This window comes from Phyllostomus hastatus, unplaced genomic scaffold (assembly GCF_019186645.2).
Source record: "Phyllostomus hastatus isolate PE091 unplaced genomic scaffold, TTU_PhHast_1.1 phas_contig_16, whole genome shotgun sequence".
Classification (NCBI taxonomy): domain Eukaryota; kingdom Metazoa; phylum Chordata; class Mammalia; order Chiroptera; family Phyllostomidae; genus Phyllostomus; species Phyllostomus hastatus.
The window spans coordinates 10,346,250-10,366,163 of record NW_025333643.1 but is presented as its reverse complement, the minus strand read 5'-3'; the positions used below and the strand labels follow the sequence as shown (position 1 = coordinate 10,366,163).

Here is a 19,914-nt window from a genome sequence, read left to right as displayed (position 1 = left end):
CTGGAGGAAAATAAGATCATGAAAGTGAAGTGCCCAGAACAGAGCCTGGGGACACTGAAAAAATGTGGACTATTAGTGGCACATCCATGTTCTCAAGTCCAAGAATTTCTGAATGAAGGGTAGAGCCCTGAGGTTCTCTTGCAGGGAGGGACTCTGGTGGAGGTCCTCCACCTAGTGGGCAGCAGAAAACCTTGGCAGAGCAGGACCCTTACTCAAGATGCCCTGCCTCCTAGTGGCTGGTATATGGGACAATGCCCAACTCTTCTGCCTCCTCTCACTGAGGTCCAAGGCCCCACTTGCCCTAGCTTTTACCCTGCCTCCCTGCCTTCTGGCAGCCTCCCTCCCTGCCCTGCTGCCCTGGGAGCCTAACAGGCTTGGCATCAGCCCTGGCACTCTCTCCAACTTTGTAATAAAATAGCCAGCTCGGGTCAGCTTTCCTTGGCAAGGAGGCCACCTGGCATAGACAGCAGGAGGGAGGGGGGAAGTGAAGGGAAACAGCTCCTTCAGTGACTACCAATTATGGTCTGGTGTTCCCCAAGGATCACTTGCTCCCCAAATCAGGTGACCCTGGGGGAAAAGACCCTTCTTATTTGTCTTTCTTCCTTTCCTAGCCCTTCATTATTCATTTGCCCGTGCATTTAGTCATTTGGTATTGAAAGGTCTACTATGCATCAGGCACTGGGTCTCACCAGGATTGGCAAACATTTTCTGTAAAAGACCAGGTAGTACATATTTCCAGCTTTTGGGGCCAAACTACTCTGCTACTGTAGTAAGACCGTAGCTGTAGACAGTATACAAACAAGTGGGTGGATGTGGCTATGTCCCAATGAAACTTTATTTGTGAACATCAAAATTTGAATTTCATATAATTTTCATGTGTCGTGAAATATTCTTCGTTTGATTTTTTCCCCCACAAGCGTTAAAAAATGTGAAAACTATTCTTAGCTTGCAGGTCATACAAAGCAGGCCACAGCCAGTGGACCCACAGCTCACTGACCCTTAGCTTAGCCCTCCACACAAAGACCATGGAGCATGCCAGGTTCCGTTGGTGCCAATGTCATCAGCAGAGGCAAGGCCTTTGGACTGCCCAGTGCAGAGGTGGGTGAAGCCTCCAAGCCCACTGCGCTGAGCCACTACAGCCCTCCCAGAGTCCACCCCCTCAATGTCACATATGTTCTCTGTGGTTTAGATATGGGGACTCTTAGGTCTCCTTCAGGACCAGAAGCTTTTTGAGGGCAGCAACATCACTCTTCTAGCATTTGGAGTCAAAAAGCACCTGAATTCAATACTTGTTTGACCACTCCCTGTGTGAATGGTCTTGGGAGAGCAACATAACTTCTCTGTGCTTCAGTTTCCTCATCTTTAATGACTACCTCATGGGTTGGTGAGAGAACAAAGGAGTACAGTGCTCAGACAGGTGCCCGACGTGAGGTCAGTGGTCAGTGCTCATTGACTTTCATTGCAATTCCTTCTCCCCTCCCTACTTCAGCACCCAGCATGGCTCTGGGCACAAAGGTCCTGTGCACTCTCTCCTTGCTAAGTCTTAATTTTCAGAATGAGAGAAAAAGACCTGTGACTACTTGCCCAAGAGCCCCTTAGGGTATGTACCCTGGACTTCTTGGAGGCTTTGCCCTTGAAACTTAGCCTGGAGCATTTCCCTTTGGCTTCTTTGCTCCCAGTGAAAAGATTTCCTTGTCCCTCCCATACTAGCCCACCTGGATGGCCAGGGTTAAGAGTGTGTGAACGTGAGGCGCTCTTGGCTGGTTCTGCTTCAGGGATGAGCTGTGGAGGAGGCAGCTGCTTGGCTGGGGATAAAGGGAGCAAAAGCCTACCTCACTTGCTAGTCCAAGGTCCATGGGGTGGGCAGGCTGCCAGGTCAAGGCCTTGGGCATCTTGGCCCTTAGACTGAACACCTCAACCCTCCAACATTTTGCTCTCCTTTCTAGGCATGTTGCTATCCTGGGGCAGGGGGATGCCCAGTTTGCTCTGTCTCATGGAACATCACACCTTCCTAACCTCCAAGAGCCTCCATTACCTTCTCTGGTTTCATTCTTTCATACATAGCACTTATCACTATGTGAACTTTTAGTTTGCTTGTTAGGTGTTTTTTTTTTTTTTCCAGTCTCCCTTCCATCAGAATTTAAGCTTCTTAAGGGTCAGATTTTGTCCACTTTAATTCTTATGATTACCCTCACAGGACAGATAATATCCCCTATTTAATAGTTAAGCATACTGAGGTCACCCGGTTAGTGAGTAGCAGAATGAGGATTCCGGGCCAGGCCTTTCTGACAGTCAAAAGCTCACATTCTGAGCCTCCACCATAAGACAGAGCTTGATTAATCTGGCAAGATGGGGGTGGGCTGATACATAGGCCTTGAGCCCCACCATCTGTTTCCAGCAGCAGTAAGAGTCAGGAGGTATTTATGGGAGTCCTTGGAACTTTCTCTGCCACTCTCGCAGGAGGAAAGCCAGGTGGGCTTCACTCTTGCCTTGGAGCACATAGGCTGTTTAGACAGAGAAACGTACTGTAGTCTCTCCATTGCAAAGCAGATTGTGTCAAGAGCTATAAAAGGTTACAAAGTGCTTTACAGGTACTGTCTTAGTGAGCTCAGGCAGCTGTAACAGAATACCAGACTGAGTAGCTTAAGCAACAGGAACTTATTTTTTGCAGTTCTACACACTGGAGGTCCAAGATAAAGTACTGGCTAATTCAGTTTCTGGTGAGAGTCCTCTTCCTGTTTGGAAGCCAGCTGCCTTCTTGCTGCCTCACGTGGTGGAGAGAGAGTTCATTTCTCTTTTGTCTCTTCTTGTAAGGGCACTAACCCCATTCATTGATGGCTCCACCCTCATGACATAATTACCTCCCAAAGGCCCCACCTCCAAATACCATCACACTGGAGATTAAGGCTTCAACATATGAATTTGGGGAGGACACATATTTAGTCCACAGCAGGAGCAGGTGGTACTTAGAAAAGTCAGGACACTGGGGCCTGGGTGCTTGGGGGATGCCATCAATGCACTTTGGACAGAGAGGGCAGCAGGAGCAAAGGTCTATGAGACAGGGCCTGTTTGAGGAACAGTAAGGGCTTTTAATGCCTTAAACCTACAGCTTGTTGGGAAAGGGCTGTGATTATATATATGTAAGGTGGTTGAGAAGGTAGGTTAGGGTCAAATCACTGAAGGCCTGAAAGAGATTGGGGAAGATTGGGCTTCTAAAGTCTGCATTGCAGATAATAAGAACACCAACAGAACTGCTGAGTGTATGTGTAAGGTGTTTTACATTTCAGAAAGCACTTCCAGCCCATTCTTCTGCTCTGTCCTCACAACAGGTAGAATGCAGGCAAGAGAGGCAAGTTTAGGATCAGGAGCCCTGACATCTGCTCCACCCAGGGGTAAGACATGTAGACTGGAACAAGGCACTTCACATCTCCAGTCTCAACTTACTCATTTGACAAGGCCCGCTTCTCGGCACTTTAGGAAGGATTCCACAAAACCACACATGTGAAAATACTGTATTTAACTTCTGGTCCTCAGTTATTTCTCTGTTAGGTCGGGTCAAATCCTGTCCAGCCTAATTCAGGAGGCTGTGCCTGCGATTTTGTAGGCAAAGGCCAAAAGGTTAAGAATGTTATTAATGAGGTCAGAGAAGTTAGGGTTTTTTGGGTGGTAGACTGAGAGTCTCATAGAAGAAGCTCTGGCTACTCTACAACGTTTCTTGGTACCGGTCAGGACTTAACTTACTGAGATAGGAGTAGATACAAAGAGCGCAGCACTGAACTAGTAGGAAATGGAGAAGACAAGCGACGCAGGAACACTGACGTACCCCAACCCAATCCACTTAAAGGGCCCCGTACTTCTCGTGCCCCGCCTTCCGTCCCAAAATCACCAATCAGCGGGCGAGTTGCTCCGTGATGCTGTCTTCTCGCGACGGAGCCTACCGGCAGCGGTGTTTCCCGGTGACAGTGCCCGGGCACGGAGGCTATGGGCAGTCAGGAGGTCCTGGGCCAAGCGGCCCGGCTGGCCTCCTCCGGTCTGCTCCTGCAGGTACTTTCTGCCCGGCCAGCCCCACGCCGTTCTGCAGCCGGGATTCGTGGGGAGCCCACCTCTGGGCGGACTCCGTCCCAGTGTGGATTTGGCTACCCGAGGGGTTCGACAGGAGAAGGTGGAGGCGGAAAGGGGGCTACTGCGCCCGGAGTTGGGAGATTGGGTTCAGAATCCTGATTAGGAGATTGCAAATACGCCACTTTCCTTTTGAGAATTGTAGTTCCCATATGGCAGTAGGAGAGAGGTCAGGTGGCAGGGTTGTTTATGATGCTGTAGAATCTGATGTTTTTTTAAGGCAAGGGGTTAATTTTCCCCATGCTCCACCCCTTACCCTCAAACACCTTCCTCAAACTCTCTGACTTCCACTGAGTTCAAAGAGACAGTATGGCAAAGGTAAGAACAGGGACCTCAGGCAGGCCTGAATTGAAACCCTGGTTCTGCTATGCACTTGCTGCATCAACCGGGAGAAGTGACTTCACCCAAAAAGCCTCAGCTCCTCATTGGGAAAAGGGGTTATGAATAGTATCTAGCTCATAAGATTGCTGTTAGGCTAGATTGAGGTTATTCAGATGACTGCACTTAACAAGTATGTCTTAGTGTGCACTTAGTACATGTTGGCTGTGCCTCAATAAATGGCTATGTGACCTTGGACCAATCACTTCTTCTTCTTGGTCCTAATTTTCCTCATCTGTCAGATACAGTATATGCCAGTTGGTCCAAATGATATGTAAAGATTCTTTTAACCCAAGGAGCTGGTCATTCTGAGTCAAGCGGCTCAATTTTTCTGTGTCTCACTCTTGAGCCATCCAACCCTTTCTCACAAAAGTCCTGAATCCACCTTCTCCCTTATCTTGTAGAATCAATTTTTCATGTCGAGTTTAGGAGAAAGAACAAGGCAAGCTTGAGCTCAAGTTTGGGCCTTGTTGCTTGCTAGGTGCCCATCCTTGGAGAGATCACTTGACTTCTCTGAGCATCAGTTTCCTCATCTTTAATGAGAACAATATTGCTACCTCATAAGGTCATTAGGGAGATTAGATGAAATTCTGTGATGTGCCTAATACATTACAAGTACTCAATAAATGGTAGCTATTTTTTGTAATAATGGTCATTACAATTTTTTAAATGGTCATCATAGGAATGAAATGACATCGGGCAACTCATTTGGCTCTGTCTTACTTGCATCATGTGCATTTACTTGGTTGCTTTTAAGGGTCAAATAATTAACAGATGTGAAAGAACTCTTTTTTAAACTGTAAATTCCTTTGCAAAGTGAATTTGCAAAGTGACGACTGTTACCAATAAAAGCCACTATGTGGAGGAAATACTGGGTAGCATGAGTAACCTCAGAGCTTCATTAGCTCAAACTTTTACTCAAACCAATTAAGAGACAGGGAAAAGCCTGAGACATGAGGTTTTTTACAAAAGGATACCTTTGATTTTGAAGTTAACATAACCATGTGTTTGTGGTTTTTTAAAACAATAGCCATCCCAGCTGGGTGGCTAAATTGGTTGGAGCATCATCTCATACATCAAAAAGGTAGCAGGTTCAGCCCTGGCCTTTGTGGTTTGGTTGGAGCATTGTCTTGTAACCGAAGGGTTGTGGGTTCAATTCCCAGTCAGGGCACAGAGGTAGGTTGTGGGTACAATCCCTGTCCAGACCTACAGTCCCTGGTCTGGGCACGTATAGGAGGCAACCAATCAATGCTTCTCTCTTGCGTCAATGTTTCTCTCCCATCCTCTCTAAAGAGCAATGAAAAATGTCCCTGGGTGGAAATTAAAAAAAAAAATTCTTTAAAGTTGCAGGTTTGATCTCCCATCAGGGCACATACCTAGGTTGCGGTTTTGATCCCAGTGAGAGCATGCATGGGAGGCAACCAATTGATGTGGGTCTGTCTATCTGTCTGTCTGTCTCCCTCCCTCCCTCCCCCCCTTTCTCCCTTCCCCTATCTCTAAAAAATTCTCGGGTGAGAATTAAAGAAAAAGAATAACCATAATTTTTAGGTTTATTGTATATTTTAATTCAATCTTGTATGCTTTCTCAATTTACAATGCAGACTCTTGAGGTAGTTTTGCAATTACATTGTAATCTTCAAGAATTTGAGAGTTTCTTCTCTGTCATAACTCTGAGCTGGCCATAGTGAAAGTATTAATGAGTCTTATCTGTATGCATTTTTTCAAAAATGCTTTTACCTACACAATCCTGTTTGATCCTTGTTATCAAGCCTGTAAGATAAGCAGCCTCAGTTGACAAGATGATGGGGCAACCAGTTAAATGGTGAGTGGAGATGTTCAGCTGAATGGGGTTTTCCATTAACAGCTCTATGAATTGGCTTCAAACCTCTAAAATTGAGTATAGAATTTGGCGTGTACATATGTTCAGGAGTGCGCAAAAGTAGGTTTACAGTTGTAATATAAATGATACAGTAATCAATAAATAATAATAGGAGTGAGCTGTTTCACGTACTCACAACTGTAAACCCTGCCCTGCCCTGTATATACCTGCATGTTCCTAATGAGAGCTACAGATCTTTCAGCAGACTCACAAAAGGTCACATTTGACTCCATAAATGTTAAGATTGTGATATCTTGGCTTTGGAGACCTTGCTGCTCTGTGCACCTCTGGGACATTGTTAAACTGCACTTTCCCTTTTTGGTCATACCTTTCCCCCCAAATTTTCAGACTTTAGCAGTTCATTGGCATATTTTGATTGCCTAAGGTTGCAGTTGTTCATAGGTAACTCTCAGAGTGCTGCATAGAGAAGTGATGTCTTTTGTTCTCAGGTGCACTTGAGTTACACCTGTGGTGCTGCTGGGCCACAGCGGGAGAGCCCCTCAGTGTGAGGCCAGCCCCCCAGCCAGCATCCCCATTGAGTGACCCCATCTAATTGCAACCTGTTCTCTGTTTCCTAGGGAGAATTCTTTGCTAAAGTGGTTTTCTACAGACAGATTTGAAAGTCTCAGGATATATTCCTTTCTTAAAAAAAAAGATTTTATTTATTTATTTTTAGAGAGAGGGGAAAAGAGGGAGAGAAACATCAATGTATGGTCGCACATCCCCAACTGGGGACCTGGCCTGCAATCCAGGCATGTGCCCTGTCTGGGAATTGAACCAGCACCCCTTTGGTTCGCCGCAGGCCGGCACTCAATGAACTGAATCACACCAGCCAGGGTGGATATATCTCTTTCAAATGGCAATAGCTGGATTCTGTCCCACTCCCCCCTGCCCTCCCTCCCCACCACATTTTATGTTATTTTGTTATTGCAGTTGTCATTTAAAAGGTATTTCAACTCCTCTCTGGAAAATGGCAAATATTCAGTAGATAAATACAGCCTTTTCTGTTTTCTAATTGAAAACTGGAGTTCAGAGAGATTAAATGTCATTATCAGAATCCCCAGATACAGGCAGGTAGAGAAGAAAGAGAATTAGACCCCTTGATTACTAGTGAGTCTGCTACACCCTGTTGGTTAACACTTGCTAAGTGTGTGCTATTTCTAAACAGGCTGGAGGGAGGGGCATTGTAAAGCACTAACTAAAGTTCTCTTTCTGCCTCCTGGAGTGCCTGACTGAACCCAAAGAAATTTCCTGAGTCTATCAGTGCTTTTCTCTTCTCCTGAGTAAATTAGGGTTTACTGTTGGGTTCTTTGACCACTGCCCAGTCATGCCAAGAGACCCTAAAAAATGAAATTTTGGGGAAAAATGCAGACAGATTGAGTGTTTTGGAAAGGGCCTCCGTGGCAAAGCTGCTGGGTGTGTTTCCACTAGGAAGAGCAGCCATGTTGTTTTCATTTCAGTGAAGTAAACACTTTGAACATAATTTACTCTTTTCTAATAAAAATTATATTTATTTTTAGAGAGATGGGAAGGGAGGGAGAATAGAGGGAGAGCAACATCGATGTGTGAGAGGGAAACATTGATGGGTTGCCTCTCCTACGTGCCCTTATTGTGGACCAAACCACAGCCCAGCCCTGTGTCCTGTCCTGGAATTGAATCGGTGGGTTTCAGCTTGTGGGACAACGCCCAGCCAGCTGAGCTGCACCAGTCAGGGCCCAACACAATTTATTCTTACGTATTTTTCACGTATTTTTCTTTTTTTCTTAGGTGTTGTTTCGGTTGATCACCTTTGTCTTGAATGCATTTATTCTTCGCTTCCTGTCAAAGGAAATCCTTGGCATAGTGAATGTACGGTAAGAAGGGATGTGCCCTAGTATTGTCCATAATTCACATGCCTAGCCAGGTTTTCCTCTGTGCCTTTGATTTTAGAAGCACGGACATTGACTGGAGTCAGAGTGCTTTAGTGGTGGGCTGAGGAGGAGCGTGCTGGGGTCGGGGACTGAGCGGGGGAGTTGCTTTAAATGGACCCATGGAGTTTTTCCATTAGCAGCCTCTAAATGCACATTTCCCTGCCAGCGTTTTCCTGTTTGCCTGTTCTTAGAACCCAGGAGAGGAGTGGGAGTAATTCATTGCAAACCCTGTCTTAGGTATAATTCTGTGTTCTTTTCCTGCTGACAGCAAAAGAAGCAGGGATTCTGCAGTTTGTGAGGATGTGCTTTGCAATCTCAGGGCTGGTACAGCCACTTTTTTTCCCTCAGTGAAATTTTTAATGGGAAATGGTAGCTGAGATAAGACCTTGAGTCCTTGTCATTAGTTCCTTGGAGGCTCTTAGCTGACTTGCTTTGTCTTTAGACTGTTTGCTTCTCCTACTCTCCTCCTTTCTGTTCAAGGACACCCACACATATTTTGTATTCACAAATGACACAAAGGTGTATGAAGTGATGTGAGTGTACAGAATAGCTCATCTTCTCAGATGTGTCCTCATGTCCTGATAAATAAGACAGTATGTTCCAGACAGCATTTCACGTCAGATGCCTACCAAACATATACTCTTGGAGCTTAGTGAAGGTTCTCAAACACTGATGGGCAAAGGAATTATCTGGGAAGCTTTTCACTAGGTAAAGCTGATGAGGGGCCCAGGAATCTGAATTTTTGACAAGTTCCTCAAGTAATTTTGAAGTAGGGTCCATACTTTGAGAACTATTTTAAAAGCAGGAAGGAAAAGATCAAATCTTCCTAGGTGCTCAGATTTAGAGCAGTTTGGGCCTCTCTCATCCAGTCTCCTCGGGATTGGTAGGTCCCTGTTTTAATAGCCCTTGTCTGGCCAGCTGCCTGCTCAACATATGTTTCCTCATTCGAAATGTAGCAGGGTGATCCTTGGACCACGTCAGAAACCTTAGCCATGGGCCACCCCACTCTGGCTTCATCTGGGCCACACATGGCCTGTTGAGGAAGGGAAACCTCAGCTACTCCTCACTAAGGTGCAGGAGGGTCCACCTAGGTACACCTGCAAGCCTTGCCATCACGGCTGACAGCCTTTTCACCTGTCCTAAGATTCTTTTGGCTAGAGCCTCCACTCAGTAGAGCCTCAGCTTCTTTCACAAGGGCTATTGGGTCACCAGTCTCAGAGTCTCCTTGCTGTGTGGGGTCATATCTTGTCCTTTTCCTCACAGTCAGAGGCACACCTCTGCCTGTAGCCATAAAGCCTGCAAGCTCTGGGGACCGCTGTGGTGTAACTCTATCCCAGGCATAACTCTGTAGACACACATGCAAGCGTCCCTTATTTGCTTCCTAATTCTGTTGTTTGAGTGGCTTAGACTAGTCAGGGGCCCTATAAGAACTCACAGTCTTCCACATCACCACCAGTGATTTATGATGACCAAGACTTTTTTTCTCCCTGTTGCTGGTAAAATCTCAGAACTGCTTTCTAGTTCTAAAAAAAGAACTAGAGATCTTATTGATTTCTGCTTTTCCTTACAGGCTAACACTGCTTTACTCAACCACCATCTTCCTGGCCAGAGAGGCCTTCCGTAGAGCATGTCTGAGTGGGAGCACCCAGCGAGACTGGAGCCAGACCATCAACCTCTTGTGGCTAACGTGAGTTGTGCTTTGTCAGGAGACAGTTCTGAAGGCAAGTGTAACCAAATATTACAAATTAAAAAGCAACAGTTGCCTAAAGCTGAATTGTCTCCAGCTTTGGTTTTGCAATGGGTTTCTAGAGACCTAACATCTGATGTTTTCTCTCTGGATGGCCAGGAGCCAGAGGGGGCTCCAGATGGGGGCTTCTGGGCCAGGTCTCTAGCCCTAGTTCTACCCTTTGTGGACGTTGTTTCTGCTGTTCCTGAATCCCAATCTGGGCTCCCCTGAGCCTGTGCTGTCTTTTTTATTCCTAATCTTTTCCCTCTGTGCTATTTTCTGAGCTTTTAACAACCACTTAGTATTTTTTGAAAGCGTTTTAGGAATTTCATTATATTTTTCTTCAATTTTGTTATGTTGGTTTCAGTTCTGAGCCCTTTAGAATATTCTTGAAGACCACGTACATCAGCTAAAAATTATAATAGCTTTTCTGCAGCTAACTTCCTGCAGGGAGAGCTGGTGGATGAGGTTGTTTCCCAGTATCACTCCTATTGCCTCATGGAAATGACTTTCATAAGGGCAGAAATGAAATGACTTTCATTTCACGAGAAGGATGACTGCTGACTACTAGTCATCTTTAAGTGCTCTGTGGTACACATGTGAAGGGATACTGTGTACTGGTCTATTGGTCATTTGAGTGTAAATACCAGCTGTGTACTGTGTTTTAGTGATTCTAAGTGGGAACAATAGGCACACACTTTTGGGGAATTTTGCTTTTTGAGTCAGTGTAACACAATGGATAGGAATGTAGCCTAGCATTAGACAGATCAGGATTGGGTTGTGCTTCTGCCCTTCACTAGCTGTTCATGACCTTGGCCAGATTACCCAGTACCCAGCCTTAGTTCCCTCATCATTTAAATGAAGATAATGATAGCGTGGCTGGTGTGGCACAGTGGATTAAATGAAGATGATGACAGGATCATTGTGAAATATCCGTGAGATAAAGGAGTACTGAGCATGTAGTTAAGTGCCTTATTAAGAATTAGCCATTTTATTATTATAACTATATTTCTTTTCTGTTCAGTGTATTTTAATATATATTTATGTTTTTATATTTAGCACATTAAAAACAGTTTCCCCCCCATTTCCAGAGTCCCTCTGGGTGTATTTTGGTCCTTGTTCCTGGGCTGGGTCTGGCTACGGTTGCTTGAAGTGCCTGACCCTAATGTCGTCCCCCACTACGGAGCAGGAGTGGTGTCGTTTGGTCTCTCAGCTGTGGTGGAACTTCTGGGAGAACCCTTCTGGGTCTTGGCACAAGCACATATGTTTGTCAAGCTCAAGGTCAGTAAGCCTTCTGCTGTGAATGGGAAATGCAAGAGAGATTAAAAAAAAAAAAATGCCATAGTAAGAGAGAATGATGTTTTTCAGACTTGCACCTAAAAAGGTATTTGGAGAAGGGTAATGTGATAAGCTTAGTTCATTCACTTGAAATTTGGCAGATGGTCCCTGGCTAGTGTGGCACAGTGGATTGAGCACTAGCCTGCAAACCACAGGGTCGCTGGTTCAATTCCCAGTCAGAGCACATACGTGGGTTGCGGGCCAGGTCCGCAGTAGGGGGCGCTAGAGAGGCAACCACACATTGATGTTTCTCTCCCTCTCTCTTTCCCTTCCCTTCTCTAAAAATAAATAAATGAAATCTTTAAAAAAAATTGGCAGATGGGCTGAGCTAAAGTTTACCTTTGCTATGCTATTAGTGAAAAAACAGGCTAGTGTTAGTTTAGATAAGACTCTAAACTCTGTCCAGGTAGTTCAGTTGGTTAGAGCATTGCCCTGGTGTGCCAAGACTGTGGGTTCCATCTCTGGTCAGGGCACACACAAGAAGCAGTCAGTGAATGCATGAACAAGTGGAACAAATCCATATTTCTCTCCCTCTTTTACCTTCTCCCTCTCCCTCTCGCTGTCCCTCTCCTCCCTCCCTCTCCCTCCCTGTTTCTCTCTCTATCTCCCTTCCTCTCTCTAAAATTAATCACAAGAAAAAAACTGGGGGAAGAAGAGGGGGTGGAGGGATTGAGCAAAAAGGAAAAAGAACTTATGGACATGGACAACAGTGTGGGGATTGTGGGGTGGGGAGAGTATAAGTGGACTAAATGGTAATGGAAAAAATACAATAAAGATTAACTTTAAAAATAAAGATAAAAGAAAAAGATAAAGAATTTAAGAGGACCGTAAAGGTTTTTCAGATTTTTCTATTGATCCTATTTTTGTTCTATACTAACTTCTCTCTTCATCTTTTAAAATATATAATATGATATGTGCAAAAGAATGTGTATAACATACATATAAATCTTTTTTTAAGATTTCATTTATTTAATTTTAGAGAGAGGGGAAGGGAAGGAGGAAGAGAGGGAGGGGAACATCAATGTGAGAGAGAAACTGATTGGTTGCCCTGACTGGGAACCGAACCCGCGACCTCTCAGCCTACAGGATGATGCCCAACCCACTGAGCCACACCAGTCAGGATTATCCTAGATTGTCTACCTGTCATTCCTTTGCATCTTGTAAAACACTTTTTAGTAAAGTTTTTGCGTAGTTTTTCGTAATGTTTGTGAAGTGCACTCTTTGCTGCCTGTTTGCAGGTGGTTGCTGAGAGCCTGTCAGTTATCCTCAAGAGTGTGTTGACGGCTTTCCTTGTGCTCTGGCTGCCTCACTGGGGACTGTACATTTTCTCTTTGGCCCAGGTAATATTTACAGCTTTTAACTTTTGTATAACCTCTTTTTCCACCTGGTTTTTCTTCTTGTTCCCACTACTGCATGGTTTATGTTGAAGTATTCATGCACGTGAAGGCTAGGATCTCCAGAAAGATGGCCTCGACACTGCTTCTCTGGCTGCCATGTTCATCCTGCTGCACGCCCTGGCACCGCTGGTGTCCCCGGAACCTGGTGAAGGCCACACTCCAGGCCTAATGGTTAAACATAATACTCCTTCAGATACTCTGTGGGCAAGTCCAGACCAAAGCGATCTTTGATTGTCTGCCTTAGGAAGGAAAAAGAGAGCAGTAAGTGGATGGGGTGGGAATCAAATTGCACGTGTGTTATTTTCCCTGGATTTCAACCAGCTGTTTTTGGAGTCGGAGGAAACTCTGCCAAGCCTGTTTTAAACTTAGATTAATATCTTACATAATTCATCCCTGGCTGGGTTGCTCAGTTGGTTGGAGCATTGTCTCACACACCGAAAGGTTGCAGGTTCCATCTCTGGTCCGGGTGCGTGTGGGAGGCGATCGATCAATGCTTCTCAGTCACATCGATGTTCTTCTCCCTCCCCCAACTCTGTGCACCCCCCCTTCCTCTCTCTAAAACCAATGGAAAACATATCCTCTGGTAAGGATTACTGCTGAATCTTACATAATTCAGACGTCATGGATCAAGTTGTAGTAGGTACCCTTTCATTCTAGCAGTTTAGGTTCATTTTCATGTTATTGTTTTCTAGTCTAGTTCACATTTCTAGTTTTAATAAAATACAAGTAGAGTACAAGTGCTAATTAAAAATGAAATCTAAGATTAAATAGTTACAAAGCAGTTTGTAATTTTTTCTTAGTGTATAGGAAGATAAGTTAAAATTTAGTAATGATGCATGTGAAAACCTTTCCCATGCCCTAGACAAAAACTACAAATGTTTTTGGGAAACACGGAAGAGCTAGATTTAAAATTAATTGAATGAGAATGAGAATTGCCTCTTAAAAGCAATTGGCAAATGATTACATATTTTAGATAAATTATCTATGATTGTTTTTGCCACATTTTGTTAGCCTCAGAACTACAGTCCCTAACATTCATCATATCTTTGATGCACTCTCCCTCATAGGACAGGAGGGCCACACAGACACCCAGTTATTAGTCGACTCTTCTTGGGAAGGTGCTTTCATTATGACTTTCTTATTCATAGCTCCCACCAGGATATGGCATGCATAGGTCACATGTCAGCAAGGCCAGTTCTGAATTTATTTGCTTCCTTATCATAAGACTTCTGAGAGTCTTTCTCAGAGCTTTTCTCTGGTACCTTCTCTGTCAGTTTGTGCATTAGGGGTCTGAGAGCCAACAGCACCTCCTATTAGCAGGCAAGCCACAACCTGTACCCTGGGATTGCCTTTGACCTGCCAACAGGTTCTCCCTCAAATAGCCCCTCACCCCACAACAGCAAATGTCAAATGAAAAGGTCGCTTTGGAATTTATAAAGAATTCTTACAGCTCAACAACAGAAAGACAAGCCACCAGATGGGAGAAGATAGACAAATAAATGGCCAATAAGCTAATGACAAGATGTTCAACATCATTAGTCATTAGGCAAATGTAAATCAAAACCACAGTGAGAAACCACTTTGCACCCATTAGGATGGCTCTTATCAGAAAGAAAAGCCAGAAAACAAATGTTGAGAAGGATAAGAAGAAATCGGAACCATCATACGTTGCTAGTGGTAAAATTAAATGGTGCAGCCACTGTGGAAAACAGTTTGGTCGTTAAATGTAGAACTGCCAAATGACCCAGCACTTTCACTGCTGGGTATTCACCCAAAAGAATTAAAAACAGTTGTTCAAACAACTTGTGCATGGATATTCACATCAATACTATTCACAGCTGCTGAACAAAATGCCCAACTGAAATCCCCAACTGATGAACAAAATGTGGTGTATCCATGTAGTAGAGTGTTAGTGAGCTATAAAAATGAAATACTGATACATGTTGTAACATGATGAACCTTGAAAACATGACTTCTCAGTCATTTTACTGAGTGAAAGAAACCAGACACTAAGGGCCACCTATTGTATGGTTCCATTAACATGTAATCTCCAGAATGGGCAAGTGCAGAGAAACAGAAAGCAGATTAGTGGTTGCCAGGGGATGGGGGAAATGGAGAGTGACTGCTTAATGGGTACTGAATTTCCTTTTGGAGTGAGGGAAATGTTCTGGAATTAGATAGTGAAGGTGGAGAAGGGAGCTGGGGAAAGGGTGCTTATCACAGGATGTTGGCAGCAGGCGGTGTGGCTCGCAGCAGCCTGCTGTGTCTTAAAGGACTTGCGGCATGGAAGAAGGATCTGGGGGGAAACTGGAGGAAGGTGCTGGAAAAGTACACACTTCCAGTTATCAGATAAATAGGTACTAAGCGTGTAAGGTACATCATGATGATTATAGCTAACACTACTGTATGATATATAGGAAAGTTGTTAAGATAATAAATTCTGTGAGTTCTTATCACAAGAATTTTTTTCCTTTTTATTGTATCTGAAAAGATGGATGCTAGCTGAACCAATTGTGGTAATTATTTTATAATAAGTATAAATCAAGCCATCATGCTGTAGGACTTAAATTTATATGGTGATATCTGTCAATTATTTCTTGATAAAACTGAAAAAAAAAAAGGGTTGTGGCTGGCAGGCTCTGCTCTCAAGCATGGATAGGAGAGGTACGGATGGCAGAGGAGCCCAAACCTGCTGAACCAAGGCTCCTCTGTGTCCCTTGCTCTGTGCCTTCCCAGCAGGTGTTTCCAGATTGAAAAGGGGGCCTGGAAGTCCCATTTCTTCTTGAGCTAGTGTGCACTGTTGTTTTCAGAGGGAAAGGGGGTGGAAAGGAGTTTGTGAAAAGGGGCCCTTTGAATACTTCTCCCCAGCCAACAAATAAAACTCTAGGCTGCTGCTCCTGGCCAAAAGCCATCCTCTGTCCTGGATGGGTGGGGGCAGTGTGGGCTCTCTTGTCATTCCACTCGTCCCTCCCCATCCTGTGAAGCTCTTGCCCTCCCCGTGCACTGGGCAAAGAAGACAGAGCCAGCAGCTCAGTTCTGCTTTATAATCATAATGTCATAGGTGTCTGGGCTTCATGGAAAATCTGTGGTACTAGATGATGGATGTTAGCCCAGCCAGGACACATGGGTCCTCACAGTGTGTTGTCTAGGAGGGAGAGCTGGTTCTTTGGTCAAGTGCAAATCCTCTGAGAACATATCTGACATCTGTGTGGCAGTTGGCACTAATGGAGATCTGTCATGGAGATTGTGTTCTGCTTGCCCAGAACTTTCCTCCCAGGCAGGTGCAGTCCTTTGCACACTTTCCCCAGAGATGCCACAGTGGAGCTCGGTCTTCTGAACAGACCAGAGGGGAGGCATCTCTCAATGGAAGGTGCAGCTAATTAACACTGTTCTATTTCTTGATTGCCCTTTGAGGTCAAATTAATAGGCATATCTTAATTATGCCTATATTAAAACAGTGTGATTTAAACCCATTATTTTCTTTTTTTTTCTTTCAGCTTTTCTATACTGCGGTTCTGGTGCTCTGCTATGTTACATATTTCAAAAAGTTACTGGGTTTCCCAAAGTCAACCAAGCAACAGGCTCTTCCTGTCTCCAGAATGACAGATCTGTTACCCAATATTCTGAGAAGTAGAGTAAGTAATGTATTTTTTTGTCTCGTATCATTTTAATCACAGATGCTAGTTATCCTTGAGGGAAAGAAACTACAACTAGGTTATTTATTATTATAGTAGTAAATGTAATCTAATAGCTCATATTTATTGAGTGTTTGCCATGTACTTAGCCAGCATTTCTAAATCTTGGCACTGTTCACACATTTTGGGCTGGATCATTCTTTGTTGTAGTGGCTGTCCTTTGCATTGTGGGATGTTTAGCAGCATTCTCGATTTTTACCCATTAGGTGCCTGTAGCTACCACCCCCCAGCTACAACAACCAGTATCTCCATGCACTGCCAGTGTCTCCTGGGAGACAAAACTGCCCCAACTTGAGAACCAGTGTGCTAGGCCCTCTGACGAGTATTCTACATGCCGTTGTTTATAACAACTCTCTGAGACTGGCGCTATTGTTTATATTTTATTGTTGGAACTGAGGCTTAGTGACTAAATACCTGCCCAAGGTAAGGGTCAGAATGAGGACAGGAGCCTGCAGTGGCTTGAATCCCTGCAGAACACAGACTGTAACCACTGTGTTCCCCTGTCTCCGCTCTGTAGCCTCTTGTTTTCTCACCAGGATTAAACTCTGGTGCAGACCCTCCAGAGTGCTGATAAAGCAGGGACGACCTCTGCAGGTCCCTTCATCTCTTGTCAGGCCTATCTGTCAGGAGGCCCACTTTCCCACGTAGACCTCTGAGGATTCTTCATGCTGACTTGTGGGAGTGAGGCATAATCTCTTTGTACTCAGCTCTTCAACTCTCAGTCCATTTGACGATTATTTCCTGACTCCTGTGGGGTCAGTGCTGCTGTCTGTGGCCTAGGAGTTGCAGATGTGATGTTACACCCCTTTGCCTCTGCTCCGCTGCTTTGCGCACCGCTCCATTCTGGGCTGTCCCGCCCTCCCTTGCCCCCCACCTGTTTGCTGGCTGGATGTGATGCACTTATTTGATGTAAGACTTTGACTGGACTTCTTATTCCTCCTTTGTGATTACTTTAAAAAGTAGTAAATTATGTGGGAATTTCGTCTCAGAACTTATGGAATCTTGCCCTACAACTTTTCAAGAAAAACCAGATTGATCTAACAAAGCCAGACATGTTCTTATTAGTTAGATAAGAGTTCTCCTTTCAGATCAACTAGATCTTACCTTTAACCTAAATCAACATATAATTTTGAGATACCACAGTGCCTCATCTGCAGACTTACAAGCTTGGGACTCGAGATCACTTCTCTTGCCTGGGGCTTCTGCCACCCGCCTCAGTGGGACTGAGCATGCAGGAAAGTGCCCTCCTCTGAGTGCTCCCCAGGGCTCACCTGCACCACACCTGGCCAGCTCTACATACTGGGCCAGCCCCTGTGCCCTGGCAGTATCTTGGAAAGGGGCATTTGGACATTACCACAGGCGAGGAGAGAGGGTATGTGGAGTCTTTCAAGTGCGTATTTGACCCTGTGATGGGCTCAGAACTCCTAGCTTCATTTCCTTATCTGTCAAGTGGGGATAGTAAGAGTTCCTCTCTCCTCACGAGGTTGTGAGAGCTGCATGAGATGGGACATGTTGGGTGCTTAGCACTGTGGCCTGGCCCACCTGGGTGTCCTTAGTGACTACTGGTACCATCACCACCATCACACTGCTGCTCTGAGAGCGGGAATGGCTCCACTGAAATGTCCCAGCAAGACAACACTGGTGGCATTGATGTGAGAGCTCAGTGGTTTAACCTGGCAGTCTGTCCTGAAAGGACCCTTGCTCATTCTGCCTTGACAGAAAGCTCGACCGTGAGAAGGTTGTGTGACCTATGATACACAGTGGCACCGTTCCTGCTGACAAACAGAGCACAGCCCCATGCTGGCTGCTGGCTGGGATGTAGACATGTAGGAAGGTGATTTCTGGGCCTCAGAGGCTTCCCGTGCTTTGGGGAGGCAGTGTGTACAGACGTGAAGCCTGCAGGGCTCTCTCCAGGCCTTAGGGTCCTCATGTTTAAGGACAGATTATTGGTTTACATGAATTGTTAAGCCCCTCTGAAGACTTAAGGAGTTTTGTGAAAGTATTTGAACTTTGGCCAAGAGCTGTGTATAATAACTTCCTTTGACTGTATGCTTACTCTGTGCCTGGCATTGTGCAAAGCACTTTGCATGGACTTTGGTTTTTAATCCTTATAGTACCCTTTGAGATAAATTCCACTGTTTCCATTTTACAGATGAGAAAACAGGTTCAGAGGAGATAAGTGACTAACCGAAAATCACACAGCTGGTTTTGCACTCACTTCTCTCTAACTTCTGTCAGTGGACTAACCTTAGTCTATGTGTTTAATCTCTGTGTTATGTAGTCTTCCAAAGAAATTGGCTTATTGCCTGAAGTAATTATTTACTTACTTAAAGATTGGGAAGTTCCAGGTAGAACAATTCATTATTCAAGTTTATTTTTTTTTTAAGAGAAAAGAAATGAGATGAATTTTGAAGTCAGTGGATGACTTAACCATCAGTAGCATGCCTATCTTGACTCTCTGGAACGGCTTTCTGCGCTGCGGGCTCCCTCATACACAGCTGGTCAAACAACCACGTTCAAACTCAGTTTGACCAGATTGGAAGATTTCATTTCTATTATAGAATTCCATCTCCTTTAAAGGTACTTATTTAGTCTAAAATTAATGATCCCTCAAATAATGACTGCCCTTCATATATCTTTTATATTCTTGACACTTCTGAGGGATTTAATATGAGGGATTTGGTAATATTTAAGTAAAGCTGAGAAATTTAACACATCAAGTACTTCCTGAGCAGTATTCTGTGTTCGGCCTTGTACCAGGTGCCCTAAGTGGGGTTCCTGTCCCCAGAATGTGTGTTGTGTGGGGAGTTACAATAAGATGTGTACTCAACTGATAAATGGTGGTGAGAGGAAACTTGACTTGAGGTGGTGAACACACAATACAATATACAGATAATGTATTATAGAATTATACCCCTGAAACCTATGTAATTTTTTAACCAATGTCACCCCAATAAATTCAATTAAAAAATGTAAAAAGATACCATCACTAAAAAAAAAGATTTGTACTCAGTGAACTACACTGTAAAACAGTGTGTGTGTTTGGTATTAGAAACACAGAGAAAGAACTGATGCATTCCATCTGGGAGCATCAAGGAAGGCTTCATGGAGGAAGCCACTTTGAGCTGGGCCTTGACACATGGGTGGGCAGAGGTGAATGTGTGTGTGTGTGGTAGAAATGTGCATTTGTGGCTGTAGGAAGAAAAGCATTTCCTCAGGGCCTATTATATGTCTATCACTGTGTTGGAATTTGGGCTGACTGGGATATTTAAGTTGGCTAAACAGTTGGGGAGGGGAGAGAAAGCAAAAGGTAGGAGGAGGTTATGGCCTGCTGGCCTAGGACCAGGTAGTGGTGGCCTCAGTGCCATGCGACCTAGTGAAAGGTTTTGAACGGTACCATACTCTAATTGCTTGTGTTGAGAAGCTCACCCTCTGTTACAGGTTTATTGAGTATCTTGTTTTCTCTCATTCA

General features: G+C 44.5%; 1 protein-coding gene across 2 annotated transcripts in view; it reads left to right on the top strand.

The window, feature by feature from the left end:
* The first annotated feature begins 3,927 nt into the window (after nt 1–3,927).
* Nucleotides 3,928–19,914, top strand: part of RFT1 (RFT1 homolog) — a 38,143-nt gene continuing 22,156 nt past the window's right edge. Inside the window, exons 1-6 of one of the 2 annotated variants that reach the window (XM_045832525.1) lie at nt 3,928–4,044; nt 8,144–8,229; nt 9,857–9,973; nt 11,104–11,293; nt 12,589–12,690; nt 16,245–16,382. In XM_045832525.1, the coding sequence (XP_045688481.1) occupies nt 3,982–4,044; nt 8,144–8,229; nt 9,857–9,973; nt 11,104–11,293; nt 12,589–12,690; nt 16,245–16,382 (696 nt within the window). In that variant the 5' untranslated portion in view covers nt 3,928–3,981. The remainder of the gene's footprint in view (nt 4,045–8,143; nt 8,230–9,856; nt 9,974–11,103; nt 11,294–12,588; nt 12,691–16,244; nt 16,383–19,914) is intronic. The other variant, XM_045832526.1, reaches the window with a different exon arrangement.